This window comes from Anneissia japonica, unplaced genomic scaffold, assembly GCF_011630105.1.
Source record: "Anneissia japonica isolate Jap-2015-1 unplaced genomic scaffold, ASM1163010v1 scaffold287782_len627234_cov183, whole genome shotgun sequence".
In the NCBI taxonomy this organism is placed as follows: Eukaryota; Metazoa; Echinodermata; class Crinoidea; order Comatulida; family Comatulidae; genus Anneissia; species Anneissia japonica.
Genome location: NW_022695201.1, coordinates 356331 through 376801, shown reverse-complemented (window position 1 = coordinate 376801; position 20471 = coordinate 356331). Strand labels below are relative to the sequence as shown.

Sequence of the window (20471 nt, the reverse complement as noted above, 5' to 3'; positions counted from 1 at the left end):
ATACTGAAAGATTCGTACTATACAAACAATACTTCGGTGTCCAAAATCAACGAATGTTGTTTATTGATAATCTTTGATAACGTTGCTGCTAGATAAGTTAGGGCGTTGAATTAACTATCACCAATTATCGACACGCGAACACGACATCGTTAAATAAACAATGTACTCTCAACGTTCATTTCAACGCAACGCAACTCAACGCAAACGCAACGCAACGACAACGGGTAAAACGCGTTGGGATTTTTGCAATAAAACTGGCCGGTACTGTATATCATAATAGTGATAACCCTAATGGATGTCATTGTCATTGTTGCCACCACTGCCATTGTCATGATGTAGCAATCATGAATATTTGTTTATTTAAAGATTTACTGTCAGTGATGAAATCTAGAAAAACCTTTTTTATTTGATTTCAGTATGTTCATAAAACCATTGAACATAAAATTAATTATATGTACCTTTGCAAGAAAAATAAATAACTATAAATATTTATGGTTCATTCCACAACTTCTTAGCATGCAAAACATTGCATTTATTCTTTCCCTTATACTAATGATTGCCTGCATGCATACAATAACTGACGATGGTAGAAGCACTGCCGAAACATGTCTCTTTGGGGACGCCAAAATTGCACAGAATTAATTTACGATCTGTTGTGTTGTTTTTTGAAAATTATTAGCTGTCTGCTATTAAATCATTCTTTTGGAAATAAATATATATAAACTGTAATATAATTTTTTTTTATATAATCAAAGTCTAGAACCTCAGTCCTATAGAGTCCTAAATAAAATCATCAATGATATATTTAGGTAGATGGCATAATTATATGCTTTATATTTGAATTTGAATTTTGTTCTTAGGTTAAGTACAACTGGAGCTATATCATTTTCAAATTCAGATTTCTGAAAACATACTTTAGAAGGAATTTCCACTAAAGATAAACAACTGGTTTTGTGTTGGTTTACCAATAAATTCTGAATAAGAGCTTTAAAAATGGTACCTCAAAAACACCTTTAGCATATGTGAATGAATAAACATTTGCTATTGTGAAATATGCAGTACATATTTATTTTGCCTCAGGGCTGAAGATCAGTTGATTTCTGATGTTCTAGTAACTGCCATGTTCAAGGAGAGGGTGTAGACCACTAATTTATCCTGACACAACTGCAAGAGATACTGGTACTAGACCGGAGGAGCTTGCACCAGCTAGAGCTGACAGAACGCTGTGGCGTGTCCGAGTGTCATCTATCTCGACTGCGGTCGATGGATGATAAAGATGATTTATTTATCATCAGATAAGCACTGAAACCTAATTTTTTTGTCAAAATATGACTTCATATATAATTTTTTGAAAATATCAAATTGACTCATTTTGTCACCTCACATTTCCACAATTTTATTAACAGCTGTTGATGCCTGTGCTAACCATTTATGTTTGAATGGAGCTGCTTGCAATACTGTCCCAGGCATGTGTACAGTCTACACATGCACGTGTGTAGGATGTTATACTGGTGGATTCTGTGGTACAGGTGAGGGTTACATCAAATTTCTTGCACGTTTTTACACGTTCTTGAGTGGCGGTTTCACATGCTGCATATCTGGCCATTAACAGAACTGGTCCATGGCACCCGGATTTTGGAAAAAACCTGGGTTATACATCCTGCTGGTTTGTTGAATAGCGAAGGGTTCTTAAATTATTTATTGCCACTGGAGCCCATGAGATGGATTGAGTGATTGTAATGGGTTTCTTGTTTACATTCCAATGGCTATATGTTGCTGGCCAGGACTCTCTTGTTAACTCCCAATGGACTCTTAAAACCAATTAAGTTAAGTTTATGGAGCTGCTAACAGCTCCCTCTGGACCATTTGACAGCTCACTCTCAACTACCAGACAGCTCACTATATGGACCATTTCTGCTAACAGGGACTTTTGCCTCATGCAGGGATTTGAAATAGAGTGGGGGTGCCAGGAAGACACTTCCACAGATTCCAACTTGGGCCCGCCAAAGATTTGATTTTGGCCAGCGTGGCATTGCTAAAAAATAAATCATTTTTCCCACCGATTTTTAATAAAGTATATTATCATAATTTAGGAAACATTTTTGAAGTACATTTGTTAGAACTCTGCAAGCAATGTTAAACATTCCACATAAATGGACCCACGAGTCCTTTTGAGAAGACTTAATTTCAGCTTATGACAATTAGAATTTCAAAATAGCTTAGCTACTGCCCACGGACTTGTTTTTTTATACTTGCTAAATATTGGAAAATTGAGTAAACAATACTGTTTTCATTCATTTTTAGTGTATATTTGTATTCTTTTCCCAGAGATCTCAGCATGCTCAAATAACCCATGCCAAAATGGTGGGAATTGTGTACAAAATCCTGGATCATGTACTGCATATACATGTGTATGTCCTAACTGCTATACAGGAGTACTATGTGAAACAGGTAAAGAAACCCATAATAAACGTTTCTATGAGTTCAGTTATGTCAAATTTTTAATTCAAAATGCTTGTCATTTGAATTTCTTTCTGTTTTATGAAATTGATTGATGATTGACTTATATTGAAATTAATAGATTTGATTAACAAATAGAAAAATGAAGTCACAGAGAATTGGAGATAATAAATAAAACAATCTGGTCAAACACTGTATAAGATCTGCCCACATTATCAAATGTTCATTGACAAAAAAAAACTTGTTTGCCCATATATAGTCATGATGTGCCTATATATGGTCATTATGTGATGTCATCATGTTCATATTTAGGCAAGTCACTTATTTTTTTGTCAAATGAAATATGGTAGTCTGGACAGGGTTTTATGTCTGACAGACCAAAATTTGACAGTGCAATAGTGGCTCAAAGATGAAAATTCAGGTTGTCAAACTTTCCAGCAAAGTACAGCTGCAGGGGCACTACAGGCCGATTCGGACGAGTAAAATTTAACTGGTTACCACCAGCTGAGTGGTCGCATGCGGCAATTAAATAATGCCCCTGGGTATAGAAAATTCGAAAAACATCTGGCCCAAAAACCCACCTTTTTTTTTACTGGATATTTTAATTACACCTTGCCTTAAGGCGTAATTAATCACTCGTAACAAGGCCCAGGTCACAAGTTGACCCTTCAGATTTGTAAACAACGGTGGATCAGAGTGCACTGGACAAAAAGAAGCTTGCGACCACGCTGCATGATTCTTCGCGTTATTGCCCAAGCTTTCTTTCCACGCTGGTTGTTGTCTTCGTCGTTGCTGTACTTTCTTCGTCGAAAAGCTTGGTTTAGATCAAATCCGTCGTTGAGAAGCAATATAAAAGTTGTCAGCATAGTTAGGTCGGCTGGGTTAATCATAATTCGGCGTCAATTTGTAAGGATAATCGCAAGGAAATGAGAAAACTGTATAAAAAGTAAGCAGAAATAGCGTAAATTTGTGTATGAAATATTGAAATTGCCGCAAAACATTGCTAATTTGACACAGGGTCGTCATTCAGGTCACGAACTATTCAGAATTCTGACCTTGTAGGAGCTTATAAAATACGTAACTTCCGTCAAATTAATGGGTAAATGGATTGTTATTTTACTTGTCCGAACGACCGTCACATTTAGCCCTGAGGTTATTAGTAGTTTACCCATGTAATTGAGTTTACGTCCGAATCCAACCCTAGAGAAATTGGAGAATGTTGGGTCATAAGCTGTAAAGCACAAGTTACCAATTTGCACTAAACAACACTTCATTAAAAGTAATCATTCAGTCAATGAATCAATATGTCAATCAACCAATCAAAAAAAAATAATATGGGGAGGTTGACTAGAAAAATGATGAATGAAATTCTTCTATTTCATTGTTACTTTCACTATTAATTTTCTTTTTCAGTAACTGATGGTTGCCAGAATCATGCATGTCAAAATGGTGGTGCTTGTATGCTGACCCCTGGACAGTGCTCTAGCTACACTTGCACATGTCCAAGCTGCTACATGGGGTCATTGTGTCAAACTCTTATTAATCCCTGCTCCAATAGTCCATGTCTGAATGGTGGTGCCTGCACGGTAGTTCCAGGTGGCTGTACAGATATTATATGTGTGTGTTCAACATGTTACACTGGTACATTTTGTGAAAATGGTAAGTCAGGCAGACAGACATATTCTGTTCTTGTTTCTTATACCACTATGTTATTGTTTAAATTATGTATTTTACAGCTACAATAATAAAATAATAATTAAGTGGTGGTACTAACATTAACAACAGCGAATGAGAGCTTTATTATCAAGTGATGTTCCTTATAACAGCTACGGCTACCCCTCTTTGATTAGTAAATTAAACCACTGCTCTTATTGCATAATAAAAAAAGTGTTATATAAGTGACAATAAAATAAATAAATTCAGATTGATGCCTTCCTTCTGACAGCTTAAGCCCCACCTGTTCCCTCCTTTTAAACTTTTTCTGGCTCTTCTATGATGCCTTGCATCGTACTGTAAGAAGGGACTATATGAATTTCGATATTGTTTTTATTATTGATAAAATTGATATTTTTTTAGTGGAGACCAACCTTATTTTTGTGTGTCACAAGGCAGTCACACTGAAATCCTACACAAGTGTAATAATATGGAACTCTTCAATAGAAAGCTGAGTGTGTTTGATTCAATGTAGAGTCTCCTTGTTGGCAAGATGCACTGTACAAGACAAACAGTGGTGTCAACTTTCAGAGAAAAAGTAAAGAAAAAAAAAAGCTAATTTTTTTTTTGGCCTAATAATAATCTTATTCTTTTAGCTGTTAGAGCATGCACGAATAACCTTTGTCAGAATTCTGCTCTGTGTATGGAAGTATCTGGTTCCTGCACTGACTACAACTGCTTATGCACTGGATGCTATACAGGAACATTTTGTCAGACATGTAAGTTGGTGTGCATTTGTCGGTTGGTTCATAGTCCTCAGTGATTTCAATTGATTTAGTTGTTGTGAGTCAACAAGATTCTACCAGAAACTAAATAGTATATACTATGAGGCCTACCTGTTCATGTCCGTAGGCCTACAATGGCACCTTCCTGATAGTTTATGACCAAGAGCCCATTCTATTATAGTTGCTATTTAGTAGCCAGCTATATGCTTCTATGTTATCTTGAGTATTAATATAGCACCTCTTTGCACAGGAGTTAAATGTCTAGGGCTTGCCGGATAGGCTATCTATATCCAACGTATGTCCACTTACTGCTCATGAAGTTGTCCAAAATTAGAATATTTTGATTTGTTGTTCTGTCCACTGCAAACAAATGCAGCAGCTTACATTATGCCATTCTCTTCACTGTTTAGTCAAATCCATTTAATAAAGTATTTTACAAATTACTTTTTTCATTCCAAGCTTCTTTTCTTTCCTCACCGATGGCACTGTACAATTGAAAAAAATATAGGAAGACAAGTGTATATCCTTTCATGATACATCCTATTTTGTTCTGAATTTTAATTTTTTTAATACTATGTATACCATGTGTAAATAGCAATTGTACTAAAAGAAAAAATGTTCTTAATGCATTTCGTCTACCGACATAGTACATTTTAATTTGTGGTTTTTGTGCTAAGCTATGTGTAGACCATTTTGTGATAGTTGCTGCTTTCATTTTGTTTTCCCAACTTTTAAGTCTCTTGTTTGCTTCCCTTTGCAGGTTAATCAATAATAATCAATCTTTTATTTTCAGCGAGTGATTCATGTGGGAGTGCCCCTTGTCAAAATGGGGGCCAGTGTATCCTAGCCACTGGCTCATGTACTTCATATACCTGCCAGTGTCCAGCCTGCTACACTGGAACATTCTGTCAAACAGGTATGTCTTGGATTATAGGAAACCCATTTCTTTCATAACTCCTTCAGATTAGTTGTGGGACTAGTTTGGGCCCTACCTAAGCTGGTCGAACGTTTCGTTTGGGTCTGTACCCTAGATGCACTGATGAGGCCTGGAAGGCCGAAACGGATCTGTCTGCAGATATTGGGATTCCTTCCAGTGGATGTTTAGTTTAGAAAGTATACACATTTTGACTGTAATTATGTATTGTATTTTCACATTTACAGTGAAATGAAGGGGCGTTTATTTGAGTATATATATATATATATATATATATATATATATATATATATATATATCCATTTTACACAAAAAAAAAGTCTTCCTCGAATAAAGTTTTCCCTCGGATAAACGCTTCTCAAAAACCCTTTATTCGAAAAAAAAAAATATGATACTGATTTTTGATATCTCATCAGCTTTGAGTGCCTGTGATAACCATGCCTGTGAGAATGGAGGAACATGTGTTGCAATGCCAGGGTCTTGTACATCTTATACATGCATTTGTTCCACATGCTACACAGGTGCTATATGCCAGACAGGTAAGATTATGTTTGAGATACATTTGTTCCAATGCTAGTGTATTGTACATCTTATACATGCACCTGCACTGCATTCTACTTACCAGAGAGGTAAGACTATTTTTGAGGCACATGTGCTACAATGCCAGGGTCTTGTACATCTTATACATGCACCTGTACCACATGCTACACAGGTGCTATATGCCAGACAGGTAAGACTGTTTGAGGTACATGTGTTGCAATTCCAGGGTCTTGTACGTTTTATACTTGCACCTGTACCACATGCTACATACTGTACCAGAGACGTAAGACTATATTTCAGGTACATGTGTTGCAATATCAGGGTCCAAATGTTAACGTGTGAAATAAATGGCTAGGAAAGGCAATACAACAGTTCAAAATAGTGTTTATTTGCTTATTCTAACCTTCTAGGATTTTATGCTTTGAAATTTAAGTGATCCTTCATAAACCTTAGCTACTGTAGCCCTAACATTGCAGCATAGTTGGCAGGTCAAAGACCATCATGCACACCTAACCATGCCGTAGAAGTACGGGGGCCTAGGCCTGACATTTGTCAAAATATCTGAATGCTTGTGGCCAGTATCCTTTACAGCATTAGCAAACCATTAAGGCAAAATTCTCAATTTTAATTTTCAATAAATTTGATATAATTTACTGGGAATTATAATTTTTACAGCAATCTCCATGTAAAACACCGCTGTGTCAATTGATTGTTTATATCCAACATCCAAGTTACATCATGTGATGCCCATCTCCGAATCCCTCTATTGTTATGAATAATTTTATTTGTAAAATACTATATTATTTAAATTAAATACTGTAGGCCAATGCATTTTTTTAATCATTTTTATGTACAGCTGTTGATCCGTGTACTAACAACCTTTGTCAGAATGGTGCTGTATGTAATGCTGTTTCTGGCTCCTGTACTGACTACACCTGTGTATGTCCAGCTTGTTATTCCGGCACTTTCTGCACTACATGTGAGTACATTCCTTACACGTATTGGACATGCGGGAAAACTGGTCACCGGGCCAGATGCAGCCGTGAAATTTGCTGTGTGTTCTTGAAAATATATTAGAAACCCTATGTGTGCATACCATCTTTGGCTACAAAACACCCCTGGTCAATGCCAATCATATTTAAAAAGTAATATCAAAACTGAGCATTAAAGCAAAATAAAGTAGTGCTTGGTGGTATTTTGCAAGCACACTGTAAACATCAATGTTTTTTGTGTTTAGTTTTTTTCAGTTTAGTTTAGATTTATTCAGTTCATTCAGATACAATATTCAAAAATGACAAAAATATACAACAAAACAAATGACAACATTATCTGATTGAGCCAAGAAATAACTTAAGAAAGTTTGAAAATAAACTTATTTCCATTGGCTTCCTTAATATAAAAGAAAAAAATAATAGGTTCCTTAGTGTTAAATGAAAAATTTGCTTTGGATCATTTTACACCCACTCTGCTCTAGTGAGTAAGGCTGCTTGCACAGTGTACAAATTATACACCTACACCATGAAGACTCCTGGATATAACTTATAGATAGTGAAATGTTGTCTTTATTTGAATTAATAAACTGATGATTTAATGATTCTTTGTGAATATCTCCAGTTATGAGTGCATGCGATAACCATGGATGTCAAAATGGCGGTGTGTGTCAGCCTGTGTCGGGATCCTGTTCCGCCTATTCATGTGCTTGCACAGGCTGTTATATGGGAACTTTCTGTAGTGTACGTAAGTAGCTGTATCTTCAATCATTCGTGATGTAAAATAGATTTTAATACACTCTAGTAAATTAGTATTTTTCAAACATAATAAAAGGAAGTAACTATGAAGATAACAAACTTGAAAACATCTCTTACTCTAAACGACACTTTTATATTGTTAGTATAATTATTATGCATTCAGGTCCATTCAGTTAAATACTGTTGCTCTATAAATATTCAGGGTTATTATCTAGTATTGTACTGATATAATTCTTGGTTTCCATTTTCTTAGGTGCAAACAGCTCAATTAGTAATTAATCAGTTTATTGATTTGTTGATTGATATTTTTGATTTGTTAAGATTAGAATTATATAATTATTGCTGTACTGTACTATACTGAATATGTTTGGAGTTTGTTTTATTATTCCTTTTGCTCCGTAGCATTTAGTGCATGCACTAACCATCAGTGTCAAAATGGTGGAGGATGTGTGGCCGTTCCTGGATCGTGTTCTGATTACACATGTACGTGCCCAGACTGCTACACTGGAACATTCTGTCAGACAGGTAATTAAATATTTGTTTAAATTGTGACCTAGAGTCTGTGTGCTATTAAAGTCTCTTGTAATTATCTTGAAAAATGAATGTCTTTCAATTTGAAAACACCAAGGTAAACCCAACAAAGTCTGAAGACTAACTTCGTGTAGGGTCTTTCTTTTGGTGATTGGGCAGTATACCTGGAGACAATCCCTACGCTTTTTTCAAGAGTGTACTGCGTAAACAAACAACCAATGGCTTAATGCCTCATTTGAAACTTGCCTTTCAGCTCTCCAGTTGAAACAGAAGGAAAGAAGTCCAGTTGGTACCACCAATTAAGCTGACTCAGCTAAACTGCTCTCTCCCCAACATAACCCCTCTAAAGTGATTTTGAAACTTTGAAATGTCATTTAAAAGGATCGAATAAGTTCTTAACTTCAATTGAAAGACATCAAGACAATTCAGACTGTTAACAGAAAAAGTAAACCTCTGCAAAGTACTGTATTTATTTCATCTGGTAATTGTGCAAAAACACTGTATTATTTATGTATCTGTTCTTTGGAAAAGATAATATATTTTGTCAAAATTTTCATATTCGTTTTGTTTGGTAATTGAAACAATTAAAAAATTGATAAATGTGTTTGTGTGCAATGTTTATATCTGCAGAAAGACTTGCTTGCACCGGACATTCATGTCAGAATGGAGGAGTTTGCGAAATAGTTGCAGGGTCATGTATGCATTACACATGCGAATGCCCAACATGCTACTCTGGAGGCTTTTGCGAAACATGTATGTTTTCCTTTTCTTATCATATTTTATTTTAAAAAATCATTAGCTTTAAAAGCCAAATCTGTATCACTTTATGCAATTTATCTTTTATTTTTGTGTATTTAAAAAGAATTAATCTATATTTAATGATTGTGACCTTTTAGATCATAAACTTTCTTCCCCTTCTGAAGACAAACATGCACACAAGATTCTCTACATAAACTCATTATGGGAATTGAGTTGTTTTTGATTGTGAAAAACAAATCCTGCAACATTGACAGGAATTGAACCTAGTAAACTGGGATTGAAGGCAAGAACCCACACACCAAATCTACTTCAGTGCATTTGTAAGGCCAATAATATGTTACCTAAACCTTCAAAATGCCACATGTAGATGTTTCTCAGCAATTTACCCCTAAGGATACGATTCTTGAATGCATTAGTAGCCTGAAATTGCTAGGGGTTACTATTCAGGACCGTGTTCGGAACCCCCCATCTTGAGGTAGTACTTTGTTTTTCATTTTATTGTGTGGATGCAAAATCAAAACAGTCAGACCTCTTACAATTCTATGCTGCTTTGAAATTGATAGATAAAGAATGAAACAATAATATACTTGTCTATTTTGTCTTAATCAGTTTTCGACCCATGCGTCAACAGCTTGTGTCAAAATGGTGGTGTTTGTAGACAATCAGCTTCAAACTGCATGTCGTTCAAGTGTGAATGCTCTGCGTGTTTCACTGGAACCTTCTGCGAGACAGGTGAGGTCAACATCACATGGCAACCGTCAAAGCTCTTTACATATTTTTGTTACATTAAATGTAAATTTATGTATGTACCAACTTATTTATAAGTTGGTACATGGTACAGTAGTGATATAAAAAATTTCCCAGCAAAGTGACCTGATTAAATAGTGCCAGTAAAGAAGGCTAATTGACAGATTGTTTTGTTTTTTAAAATATTGAAATAAGCCCTAATATTACTAATAATTTTTAATAGAATTAAGCTCAAAAACATATTACATGCCTAAATATGGTCATGATGACATCATGTCATGACCATATTTAGGCACATCATCACATTTTTAAGCTATCATGATCGTACAATAATTTCATAAATATGGATCATCACATTTTACTCCAAAAAGATAAATGCCAGTCCAAATAAATACTGTCATAGATTAAACACCACCTGAAAAAAAAAAAAAATAAATAAATAACTGAGGCATGTATTAAAATAGATACAATATGCGGAATACAAGGCTGACATAATGTTACTTATGTGTGTATGTAAGATGTTTTGCTATTATTTTTCAGAGGTGGATACATGTGCTAACCATGTTTGCATGAATGGTGGCGCTTGCATTGCTACATCATGTACGTCGTATATGTGTACCTGTCCCGCATGTTATAGTGGGGCTCTTTGTCAGACCGGTGAGTCAACAAAATTGATATGTCCATTAATTGTATATTATAATTCAATTTTTTTTTTCATTTTACTTGGAAAAAAATTATTAGTATAGCCTATTTTCTAGTAATCTAAAAAGTTGTGTGGAAAAACTTACAACATACTAAATTTAACTTGGGGATAATTTTCTTTTGATACTTCTGCCTTCTTCAGCTGACTTATGTTAAATTATCATTACCGTATGGCTCACTGTTCATAACCCTTAATTTATGTATTTCAAAGAGTCTTCCAACAGGGATGCTTTGTTTCCACTTACAGGCGAAAATTTCAAAAATAAACTAATATCACATTTTTTGAATAATTATTATCATCATTTTTATTGTCATTGATACTGTATACTGTGTATTTATATTAATTAAAATTACAATTAAAATTACTCTCAGAATATTTACAAATTAAACTCAGAACACACGACACTAACAAGATAAATACAATTATTTAAGTGTCATTTAAACATATTTAAAGAATTGGAAAACAGATCTTTTGCAAGAAAATCATTATACAAATTAAATAATCGTGAAATAAATCCATTTTTGCAACATTAACATCACAAAACGGAACAGGAAATAAATCAAAATTGACGGCGACTGGGGAATAAAAAGTGATGCATTCAACCGTAAAATGGCGTTGGAATCACAAAAGTTGTTTAGGTGCACCACCCACCGATAAAATTGGCTTAATGATGGAAATTTCTGAAGAAAATTAATTGCTATATTTATGTTTTTCATGACTACCTGTCCTGAAATCTAATAAGAAATATTAGTTTATCTTAAATAAATATAAGGCATTTATTTATCTGATAATTAACCCAGCACATTCTGCAGTCGCAACATTTTTAGACTCGCAGATTCCTCTTCTTTTAACATCCAATATGTATGTAAAAATACAGCATTACTGAAAGACGGCTTAGAGTTTATCTCTGTATTGTTGTACAATTCACTAAATCGAGACCACCTTTGGGACGTCTAAATTTTGGGTGGTCTCAGGATTCGGTTTCCAATTAGAGGGTTAACTTTGTGTTAAAAGGAAGAAGATTGTTAGTTGCTTCTTCGAAATAGTGGTCTCCAGGTATAGGGTCTAAGGTATTAGAGAATTGGACAGTGAACTGCACCATGATATATTTTATATATGTATGTATAAACCATAACAACACATTATTTTTTTATGACAGTGGAATCACAATAATATATTGTTTTGCGACAATGCAATATTATCTCAAGCAAGGCTTAAGTATGCTGTTTATTTATTTTTTTACCTCACACACATTATTTTAATCTGTTAATAAAAATTTGGTTTTTATCCTTAGCCCAGGTGCATTTGGTATCCATTAAAATTACAAAATATATTTTTAATTTTTTCCTGCCCTCCTTTGACAATCATTTAAAAGTGAAGATCAATATGCAAGGTATTAAAAAAAACCTCCCCTAAGATGTTTTATTCTTTCTAGATATAGGCAGACAAATTTTAATGAAATCAGAGTACATATGTATAAAACCAAGTTGTTATCCCTAAATTGATTGTTAATCAATGTAATCAATTTATTGTATATGTATATTTCGTCCAATAATTTTAGGTATGAACACCTGTGACAACCATATGTGTAACAATGGTGGTATGTGCAGTCCAGTAGCTAACTCCTGTACAGATTATACATGTATTTGTCCTGCTTGCTATATTGGAAGTTTCTGTGAAATTGGTAGGTTATTGCTACTATTATATAATATAAACAAATGTTACACGTTGGATGGCCCACAGGTGGGGGCTAGGATTACTTACAGAGAGGAATATATACTGAGGCTATGTTCTCACACAGCCGCTAACTGTAATCACGATCCGGATCCTGCTAACCTTTAGCTGCCGTGCGTCCATACGAGAAAATCCCGATCCGGATACCAAGAATATGATGATCGAATCACTGGCCAATAAGAAACTGGAAATTGTAAACATGTACATGTGATTGGTTGATGATAGAAACGTGCTCAACTTGCTAACCGATAGCACTTGTTAACCATTAGTGGTATGCAGATACCGCTAACGGTTAGCGCTAACCGATCGGGCGTTCTCACGCAGGTGCTGACGCTTAGCACTAACAGTTAGCTCCCGATCCGGATACTAGGGCTCTCGTGAGAACCATTCTTTATTGTTCGAAGTGTGGTAAGATATCGCAGGTACGGAAGCAAGTAGTGCATAGGTGAGACTGTTATACCTTGTTTTAGGGAACCTGCCTCTTGCCAATATCAATGATTTCAAATAAAAATAAAATTTTATTTTTGGCCAATTAGCACACCCACCACCATGAAAAAATTGATATTTCAGAAAAAAATAAAAGTTTTTCTTGATTTGTTATTGCGCCCTTTGCTGCCTTAAAATCTCAAAAAAAAACCAAAAAAAATTATGGTAAAATTATGCTAAGTAAAGAAACCTTATAAAAACTAAATTTTATTTTATTTTTTTTTTCTGCCCTCCTCTCACAATCTTTAAAAACTTAGATTTGCGAAACAAGGTATAAAAAAAGTGTTGTTTAAATGTAGCATTGTGTGTGAAAAAGCTGATTTCAGAGTACAGAAGACTGGTAAAAAAAAAGAACTTTGACCAAAGAACGTAAGTATTGAAAAAGACCCCTCGATGTCTGGAAAGATTTGTGTGAAGTTTAATTGCAAGTCAGCCAGTGGTTTCCAATAAAATTTGTACCAATATCAAATGTTTGAATTTTTATATTCATAGCAATTGACGGATGCTACAGCCGTGTCTGTAACAATGGAGGGACTTGTGTGCCAGATCCATCTTCATGTACTGTAGCAACATGTATCTGCACGTCCTGTTTCACTGGACAAAATTGCGATCAATGTAAGTAAATATACTGGGCTTATTTGTGTGAATTGAGAGTGGATATTCCATACATGAAGCTGCAGCTAAAGCTTGGTTTCTATGCAATCGCTACACGCTTTCCCCGACAGCTTTCAGGGATGCTGATTGGTTGTTCGCACCGGGAGCCTTTCCGCCTGCGTTGGGGACTGCTACTGTACGCAGGACAACGATTGCACTGAAAACACTGTAGCGACAGTATAGCGATTATAAGGAAACCAGTCTTAATCTGAATTTGATTTTAAATGTATGAAACTACTGAATATGTTAGTGGTTAAGTGGCTTGCCATCCAATCTCAGGGTCCATGGATTCAGATTCTGTCACAGTAACACAAATTTCTGCAGCAACGATCAACAAGCAAACTCACCCTTATCATACAGTAGTTTGCTGTCTTCCTATTGTACGTTTAGTGCTTCTTTGGCAATAAAGAATAATTTTAACAACTAGCAAGTGCGCTTGCTTTGTTCGCTTACCCTCTAGTAAAAATACTGATATGACCACTAAAAGAAGATCGGTTGCGTGGTTTTGAAAGCATTTTCATATCATTTTTCATTACATCAGAATGTTTGGAAAACACTAAAATGAGATGAAACAGCAGTACTGTAGTGGTAATTGGTATATGGAAATATCATTCATTCTCTTCATAATTTTCCTTGTAAAATGTTTTATTTTGCACTAAAATTAAAATTAGCATGATTTGAAATATAGGTAGGTCTACAATATAGCAAATATTTTGGTCAGGGGCAGCTAAAGCAAAGTTTTACTGTAACTCATTGAGAACCCAAAAACCGACTGTACTTGACAAAAATCTACTGTGTTTGTTAATTGACTGTGTCAGAAACCCGAGTGTGCTTGAAAATTGACTGTTTGAAATTTGCCTTTTGGGTTCCATATAAAACTGCATAAAATCAACACATGAATGTTGCTCTTTTGGCATCCCATATCAAACTACAAATGGAACATGGAAATACGTTTTTACCAAAACACCATTTTGCCCCAGTAAATGCCAGTGAAAAATGTCTGTAAAATTCATTATTTTTCCCACAATTAATCTGAAATATGGATGTTATTACAGTTTTTCATCCCAGTAGGTTTTGAAAATGAGACGTTTATTTAGGCCCCTTTTGTCTGTTATAATTTCCTGCTGTGAAATATGCATAATTATAATATAGATAATATTCACTCCAAAAACCAGTCTTCAAAAGCCTTGTAGACTGGTACAGAATTGAGGCCAATTGATAAATTTCACTGGATGCATCACCCATTATGTGCTTGTAAAGTGATGTCAAATTATTAAGCGACGCTCACATAAAGCCCGGATTCCGGTCCGGAGCCCGGACAAAAAATCTTTATTTGGGTTAAGAACGTGTGCGTTTTAATTGGTTTGAACCAACCAAGCTTGTTGCTGACTGGTCCAATGAAAAAAAACGTATGATTTCACATACAAATAGCTCTCAGATCCATTGCTCTGGATCCGAAGTCCGGATTGGAAATCATACAAATTTGATGATGATGACGGTCCTATTCTTTACCACTGAACCCATTTTTCACGATTTTTTGTCCGGTGGTTCAGGCTCTAATTTCTGGGCTTGAGGTTTGAAAGGCAAGACACTTATCTACGGTTTTCTCTATCCAGGAGTATAAGTGGGTATCTAGTATCTTTAAACACAAATGTGCTGAATGCAATATTATGGCATGTTCCATAGGCCTTTAAATGACTGGGGTAATCATAATCACATATGCATGTTATTGCTATAAATTCACAATACTAATATTACTGTATTATTTTTGTATTATTTTGTATCTTCAGCAATTGATCAATGTGCCAACCACAATTGCATGAATGGAGGAGTTTGTGTTCCAGTGCAAGGAGACTGCAGTAGCTACAGTTGTGTCTGTGCTGAATGTTACACTGGAAAATTCTGTGAATACCATACATGTGAGCATTTAAAGGATTTGTTATTATTGTTTTAAAAGTAACAGTTAAGCCGGGCACTTACTCCGCCTGGTGTGGTGGCACCAGCGGGAGGAAGGAGAAATTTTCCCCCTTGTCGGCCCCTTGGTTTTGACCCCTCCGTCGGACATGTTGGACCCCTTGTTGGCGAATATTTGGCGCCACCGTTGATTCTATAGAGAACGGCACAACACACGCGTGCAACACATCATTTTGAATGACGATCCATTAAGACTGCCACCATCAATCAGCACTCACAAGGAGTTGAGTGATATTCGTGCCCGGCTGATCATAGGAAAACATTACTAATGTAAGATCTCTAACGCCGCACACTCACTGCATCGACGAATTCAACTCCGTTCTCTGTGATCGATAGATGATGCGACATCGTCTGCTGATTGTCGGTGGCAGTCTGAATGGATCGTCATTAAAAACGATCTGTTACGCGCACGTCGTCATGTTGCGTTCTTCATAGAATCGCATCGGCTGACGACCGTCGTTCGCTGTGCGTGCCCAGCTTTAGAATCGGATATTGATTGAAAGAAAATATATAAATGGAAACAACATAAAAAATATGTAACCCCAAGCGGGATTCAAACCCAGCACCTTTGCTGTCACAACATTATTTACACTCACAGATTCCTTGTCTTTTAATGTCTAAAATATATGTAAGAATATAGCATTGTTGAAAGATGGATTAGAGGTTATCTCTTTATTATTGTAGAATTCACTAAATCGAGACCACTTTTTGGACTTTTTGAGTTGTTCTCAGGGTTTGGTCTCTAATTAGAGGGTTAACTTTGTGTTTAAAAATAGAACATGCTTTGAGAAAGTGGTCTCAAATTTGTCGGAATTACAGGGGTCTCGAATTGGACGGTGAACTCTACTGTTATATATGTGAGGTCTCACCACAAAATATGTCTCATGGTTAGAAAATAAAAAATTGAGTTTATATTGTATTTTAGTAGATCACATTATAAGCTTTAATTTGGTCTTTGATTAGCTCTGCTCGAAAGATTAACAGACCTGTACGAATAATAGGACTAGAATTACATGATATGTGCAGAGAACACTGTTTTAGTAAGAAAATTCACTTAAGATGTATGCAGTCACAAAATATAAGTATCAAGTTATTCTGAAACATTAAAATAAAAATTTTGACTTATTTTGGTGAATATCTCTGTATGATTTCATTTTGTGGTGAAACCCAACATATTTTGTGTATGTAAATTGTATATAGATGAAAATAATGATATTCATATTTCTTGCAGCAAATATTCTTCAGTTCAACCTTTGTGGAGCTTCGCCTTGCAGCAATGGTGCTCAATGTTTCACAAGTTATTTCAGCACCAGCACTCAAGATCTAACTAATGATTACAGCTGTCTCTGCGAAGTGGGTTTCACTGGACCTAGCTGCTTATTCCCAAGTAAAGTAACAATGAAAAATACACTAACATACTTACTGCAGCTAAGGCGAGACTTATTTTATATTTTGTTTAGCGAACCCATCGCTTGCTAATAATGATGATTTTAAATAAAAATAAAATTTTATTTTTGGCCAATTAACGCACTCGCTGCCACGAAAATATTGGAAATTTCATTAAAAAATAAAATTCTATATATCTTTATACACACTGCCGCTGCCTTCAAATCTCCAAAAATAAAATATGTATATTTCTTCCTAATTATATAATTTTAAAGCATTTAACCATCCCAAAATAAAATGGATTAAAACTTTCAGACCAGAATATCATGATACACTTTCCTATCTTCTCAAAAAAGTGTATTGAAACTATATGTATTACATTTTGGATACCATCCATGAATTATAGTAGGGAACTCGCAATAAAATGACATGCAAGGCTAATGTGAAACTTATTTCTAACACAGTCTCACATTTTACATTTGAACCAAACATGGATCAACATTTGTTCTAATATTAACCAGTCCTCTGAAATGTAGTTATTGTGCATTTCACAAACAACCCTTCCCTTTCACACCAATCTTTAGCTCAAACACTACCAATGAGTGATGTGTGTGGTACCACTAACCCATGCCAGAATGGAGGAACCTGCAGGAATCTGTTTAACTCTTATGACAACTCCATCAAATATATTTGTGAATGCCAATTCGGATCTATTGGACTCAACTGCGAACAGCAAGGTAAGTGCTAATGATTAGTTTTTAGAATAGAAAAGAAACCAGCAGTATGGAATTTTTTTTTCAATGGCTTCATTAAAAATAGAAACCTACCTAGAATTATAATTAAATGCACAAAATTGTTTATTTCTTAAGCTGAGCATACCCTTAAGATTTTTTTTTCCGTGAATACTTACCTTGATATCGGCTAATTACCACTGTTCCTTTAAGAACACCCTTCGATAAAAATAGAACTGTCCAATTGTCCCAGCAAGTAACTGCATCCACATATGTGGGGTTTGTTTAACCGAGTGGATTATGCTAAGTAAAAGTGACTAGGTTAGTTTTACTGAGCTGAAATGTTCAATGCGAACAGCGCAACTCAATTGATGACTGTTCCAGCCTCCATCAGTCACGAATTAGCATCCTTAGCTCAATAGTTGATATTCACGGCTTGGTTAGTTTAGATATTACCACCACTCTCAGTAAAAAAAAATTAAAAATTCAAGCATAGACAGTGTTAAGATTTACCCATTGGGATGTCTCAGTAAAATCTTCCCTTTTTTAAGTCCAGTGTGATTACGGATTAAGTATGTTGCATTATTATATTTTCTTGTAAGCATCCATTTTTTGTCGACTTTTGTGACTGTTTTATATAAATTAATATTATATGATGCTTATGGAGCAAATTAATATATATATTTGTGTATTGTTTTTACGTAGATCCAAACGTCCTTGGCCGCCGTAAAAGAGACACCTATGAAAATGTGGAAAAAGGTAGGAAAAACTACTTTACGTCATTGGCAAATACTTGTGATTTGCCCAAATATGGGTATGATGTGACATCATCATGCCCATATATATATGGATGTGATATAAGATTATGATGCCTATATTTGGCAATTCAAACAAATTTGTCGCTTAAAATTGATCTTTAGGCAGTGTTTGAACAGACTTGCATTTGCCCTTGATCATACTAATCATACAGTAGGTGTTTCCATGTCTGTTGTAAAGCTCTGTCCTGATTATAACATTTTTTTGGACAACAAACTGTTGTATGCCCATATATAGTCATGCTATGCCTATCTATATATGGTTTGATTTAATGTTATGACCATATTTTGGGCATGTCACATGTTTTTGTCACATATAATTTGTAATTAATGCTGTAATTCATCAGATAGTCTGATTAAACATTTTGTGTTTAGCCAGATAAAATTCTTGTGCTTGTTATTCCTCTTTTTGAGAAAACATTATGAATCTTTGGATGGCCAATATGTACATAGAAACTTATTATTGGAAATAATCTAAATTTCACTGATCAAACAATTTCATCTGGTGTTGAAATAGTATAAGGTGGTTGTTTGTCTTTGTAACTTCCTGAAAAGGTAAACAAATACTGGTTTTACAAAGAAAAATAACCACATTATAAAATCTGCTTTTGCAAAATCAGAATAAAATTTCATGAAACAATAACAAAATTCATTTATGTTGAAAGCAAACATACTCTTAAAGCGTAATTTGTGAAATAATAAATGTTTTACATGTAATATAATTAATACATGATACATAATCTGTGTACTATCTTTTTAGATGAGTGTTATTGTGTATATGGTGAATGTATCATCAGTGATGTTGGAAACAAGTCGCATTGTCTTTGCAGTGATGGATATACTGGTGAACATTGTGACCAATGTAAGCATAATTGAAATACTAATACCCATTTCACACTGATGCTATTTTGCAAATATTAACAACTTGTAACAAGTTGTAACCAGGTTAGGATGAGTGTGAAAGCAAAATCCTTGTAAACTTTCCGAGATTACACAGGGGTCCCCTGCGTTATCTCGAAACAAAAACAGACCATCGTGAAATGGGTATAAATCTATACCCTGCTTATATCTAATATTACTCTACCATTAATTTGTGTATATGTATGCATACACAGGCAGGGTTTTTAATACAGTGTTAAAATGAATATATAACACAGTGAAGACAAGCTTTTCTTTATAAATGTTTGTTTATGGTGACAGAACAAAGATAGGCCTACTCATGGGAATATGTGAAATAGGTAACATGGGAACGGGCATGGAAAGCGCCACACCAATATTTTTTTACAAGCACCTCTCTTAAATGACTCTATAAGCACCGCACTGAAGCCTCCAAAAATTGGATAAGTGCCGCGGCGCTTATTCGAGCATTTACGGTATAGTAAAACCATGGAGGTATTATTGAGAAGGAGATCACTTGGCAACAGATCCCTTTGACGCAATAAACCATAGTGTTCCCTCCCTTCGGATCTTATTATTAACATTTTTTCGTTAGCAACAACTTGGCAACGACATGGTTTTATACGCTTCAACACAGCAGTTGTGTGATAAACTGTTTGATTTTAACACATTTAATATCTTTAAAATTAAAAATGTCCCCTGATTGGGTTTTTAGGACTTTTAGTATGTTATTATGTGTATATTTCATGAACGGATTCCGTAAAGTTTTTCTGTTGCAATTAGTTCTCTGTTCATTGTAATTTTTGTCTAAAGATCGATTGGTTCGACTATAAAGCTAAAGCAGCGTAAAACTGAAAATTACTCTGACTTTGGATTGAATTTTCGAATGGTCAACTATCGTTGAGAAAGTTCGCATATGCGACCAAAATATGCG

The 20471-nt window shown here is 35.0% G+C and overlaps 1 protein-coding gene across 1 annotated transcript in view; it reads left to right on the top strand.

Annotated features, from left to right (window-relative positions):
- The window catches only part of LOC117101441 (fibropellin-1-like), a 43932-nt gene extending 24416 nt beyond the window's left edge, over positions 1–19516 (top strand). Inside the window, exons 22-40 of the mRNA XM_033241419.1 lie at positions 1407–1529; positions 2329–2451; positions 3874–4119; positions 4770–4892; positions 5692–5814; positions 6249–6371; positions 7229–7351; positions 7987–8109; positions 8523–8645; positions 9282–9404; positions 10020–10142; positions 10698–10814; positions 12422–12544; positions 13573–13695; positions 15525–15653; positions 16940–17095; positions 17679–17831; positions 18531–18584; positions 19401–19516. Coding sequence (XP_033097310.1) covers positions 1407–1529; positions 2329–2451; positions 3874–4119; positions 4770–4892; positions 5692–5814; positions 6249–6371; positions 7229–7351; positions 7987–8109; positions 8523–8645; positions 9282–9404; positions 10020–10142; positions 10698–10814; positions 12422–12544; positions 13573–13695; positions 15525–15653; positions 16940–17095; positions 17679–17831; positions 18531–18584; positions 19401–19516 — 2447 coding nt within the window. The remainder of the gene's footprint in view (positions 1–1406; positions 1530–2328; positions 2452–3873; positions 4120–4769; positions 4893–5691; positions 5815–6248; positions 6372–7228; positions 7352–7986; positions 8110–8522; positions 8646–9281; positions 9405–10019; positions 10143–10697; positions 10815–12421; positions 12545–13572; positions 13696–15524; positions 15654–16939; positions 17096–17678; positions 17832–18530; positions 18585–19400) is intronic.
- The last annotated feature ends 955 nt before the right edge of the window (positions 19517–20471 follow it).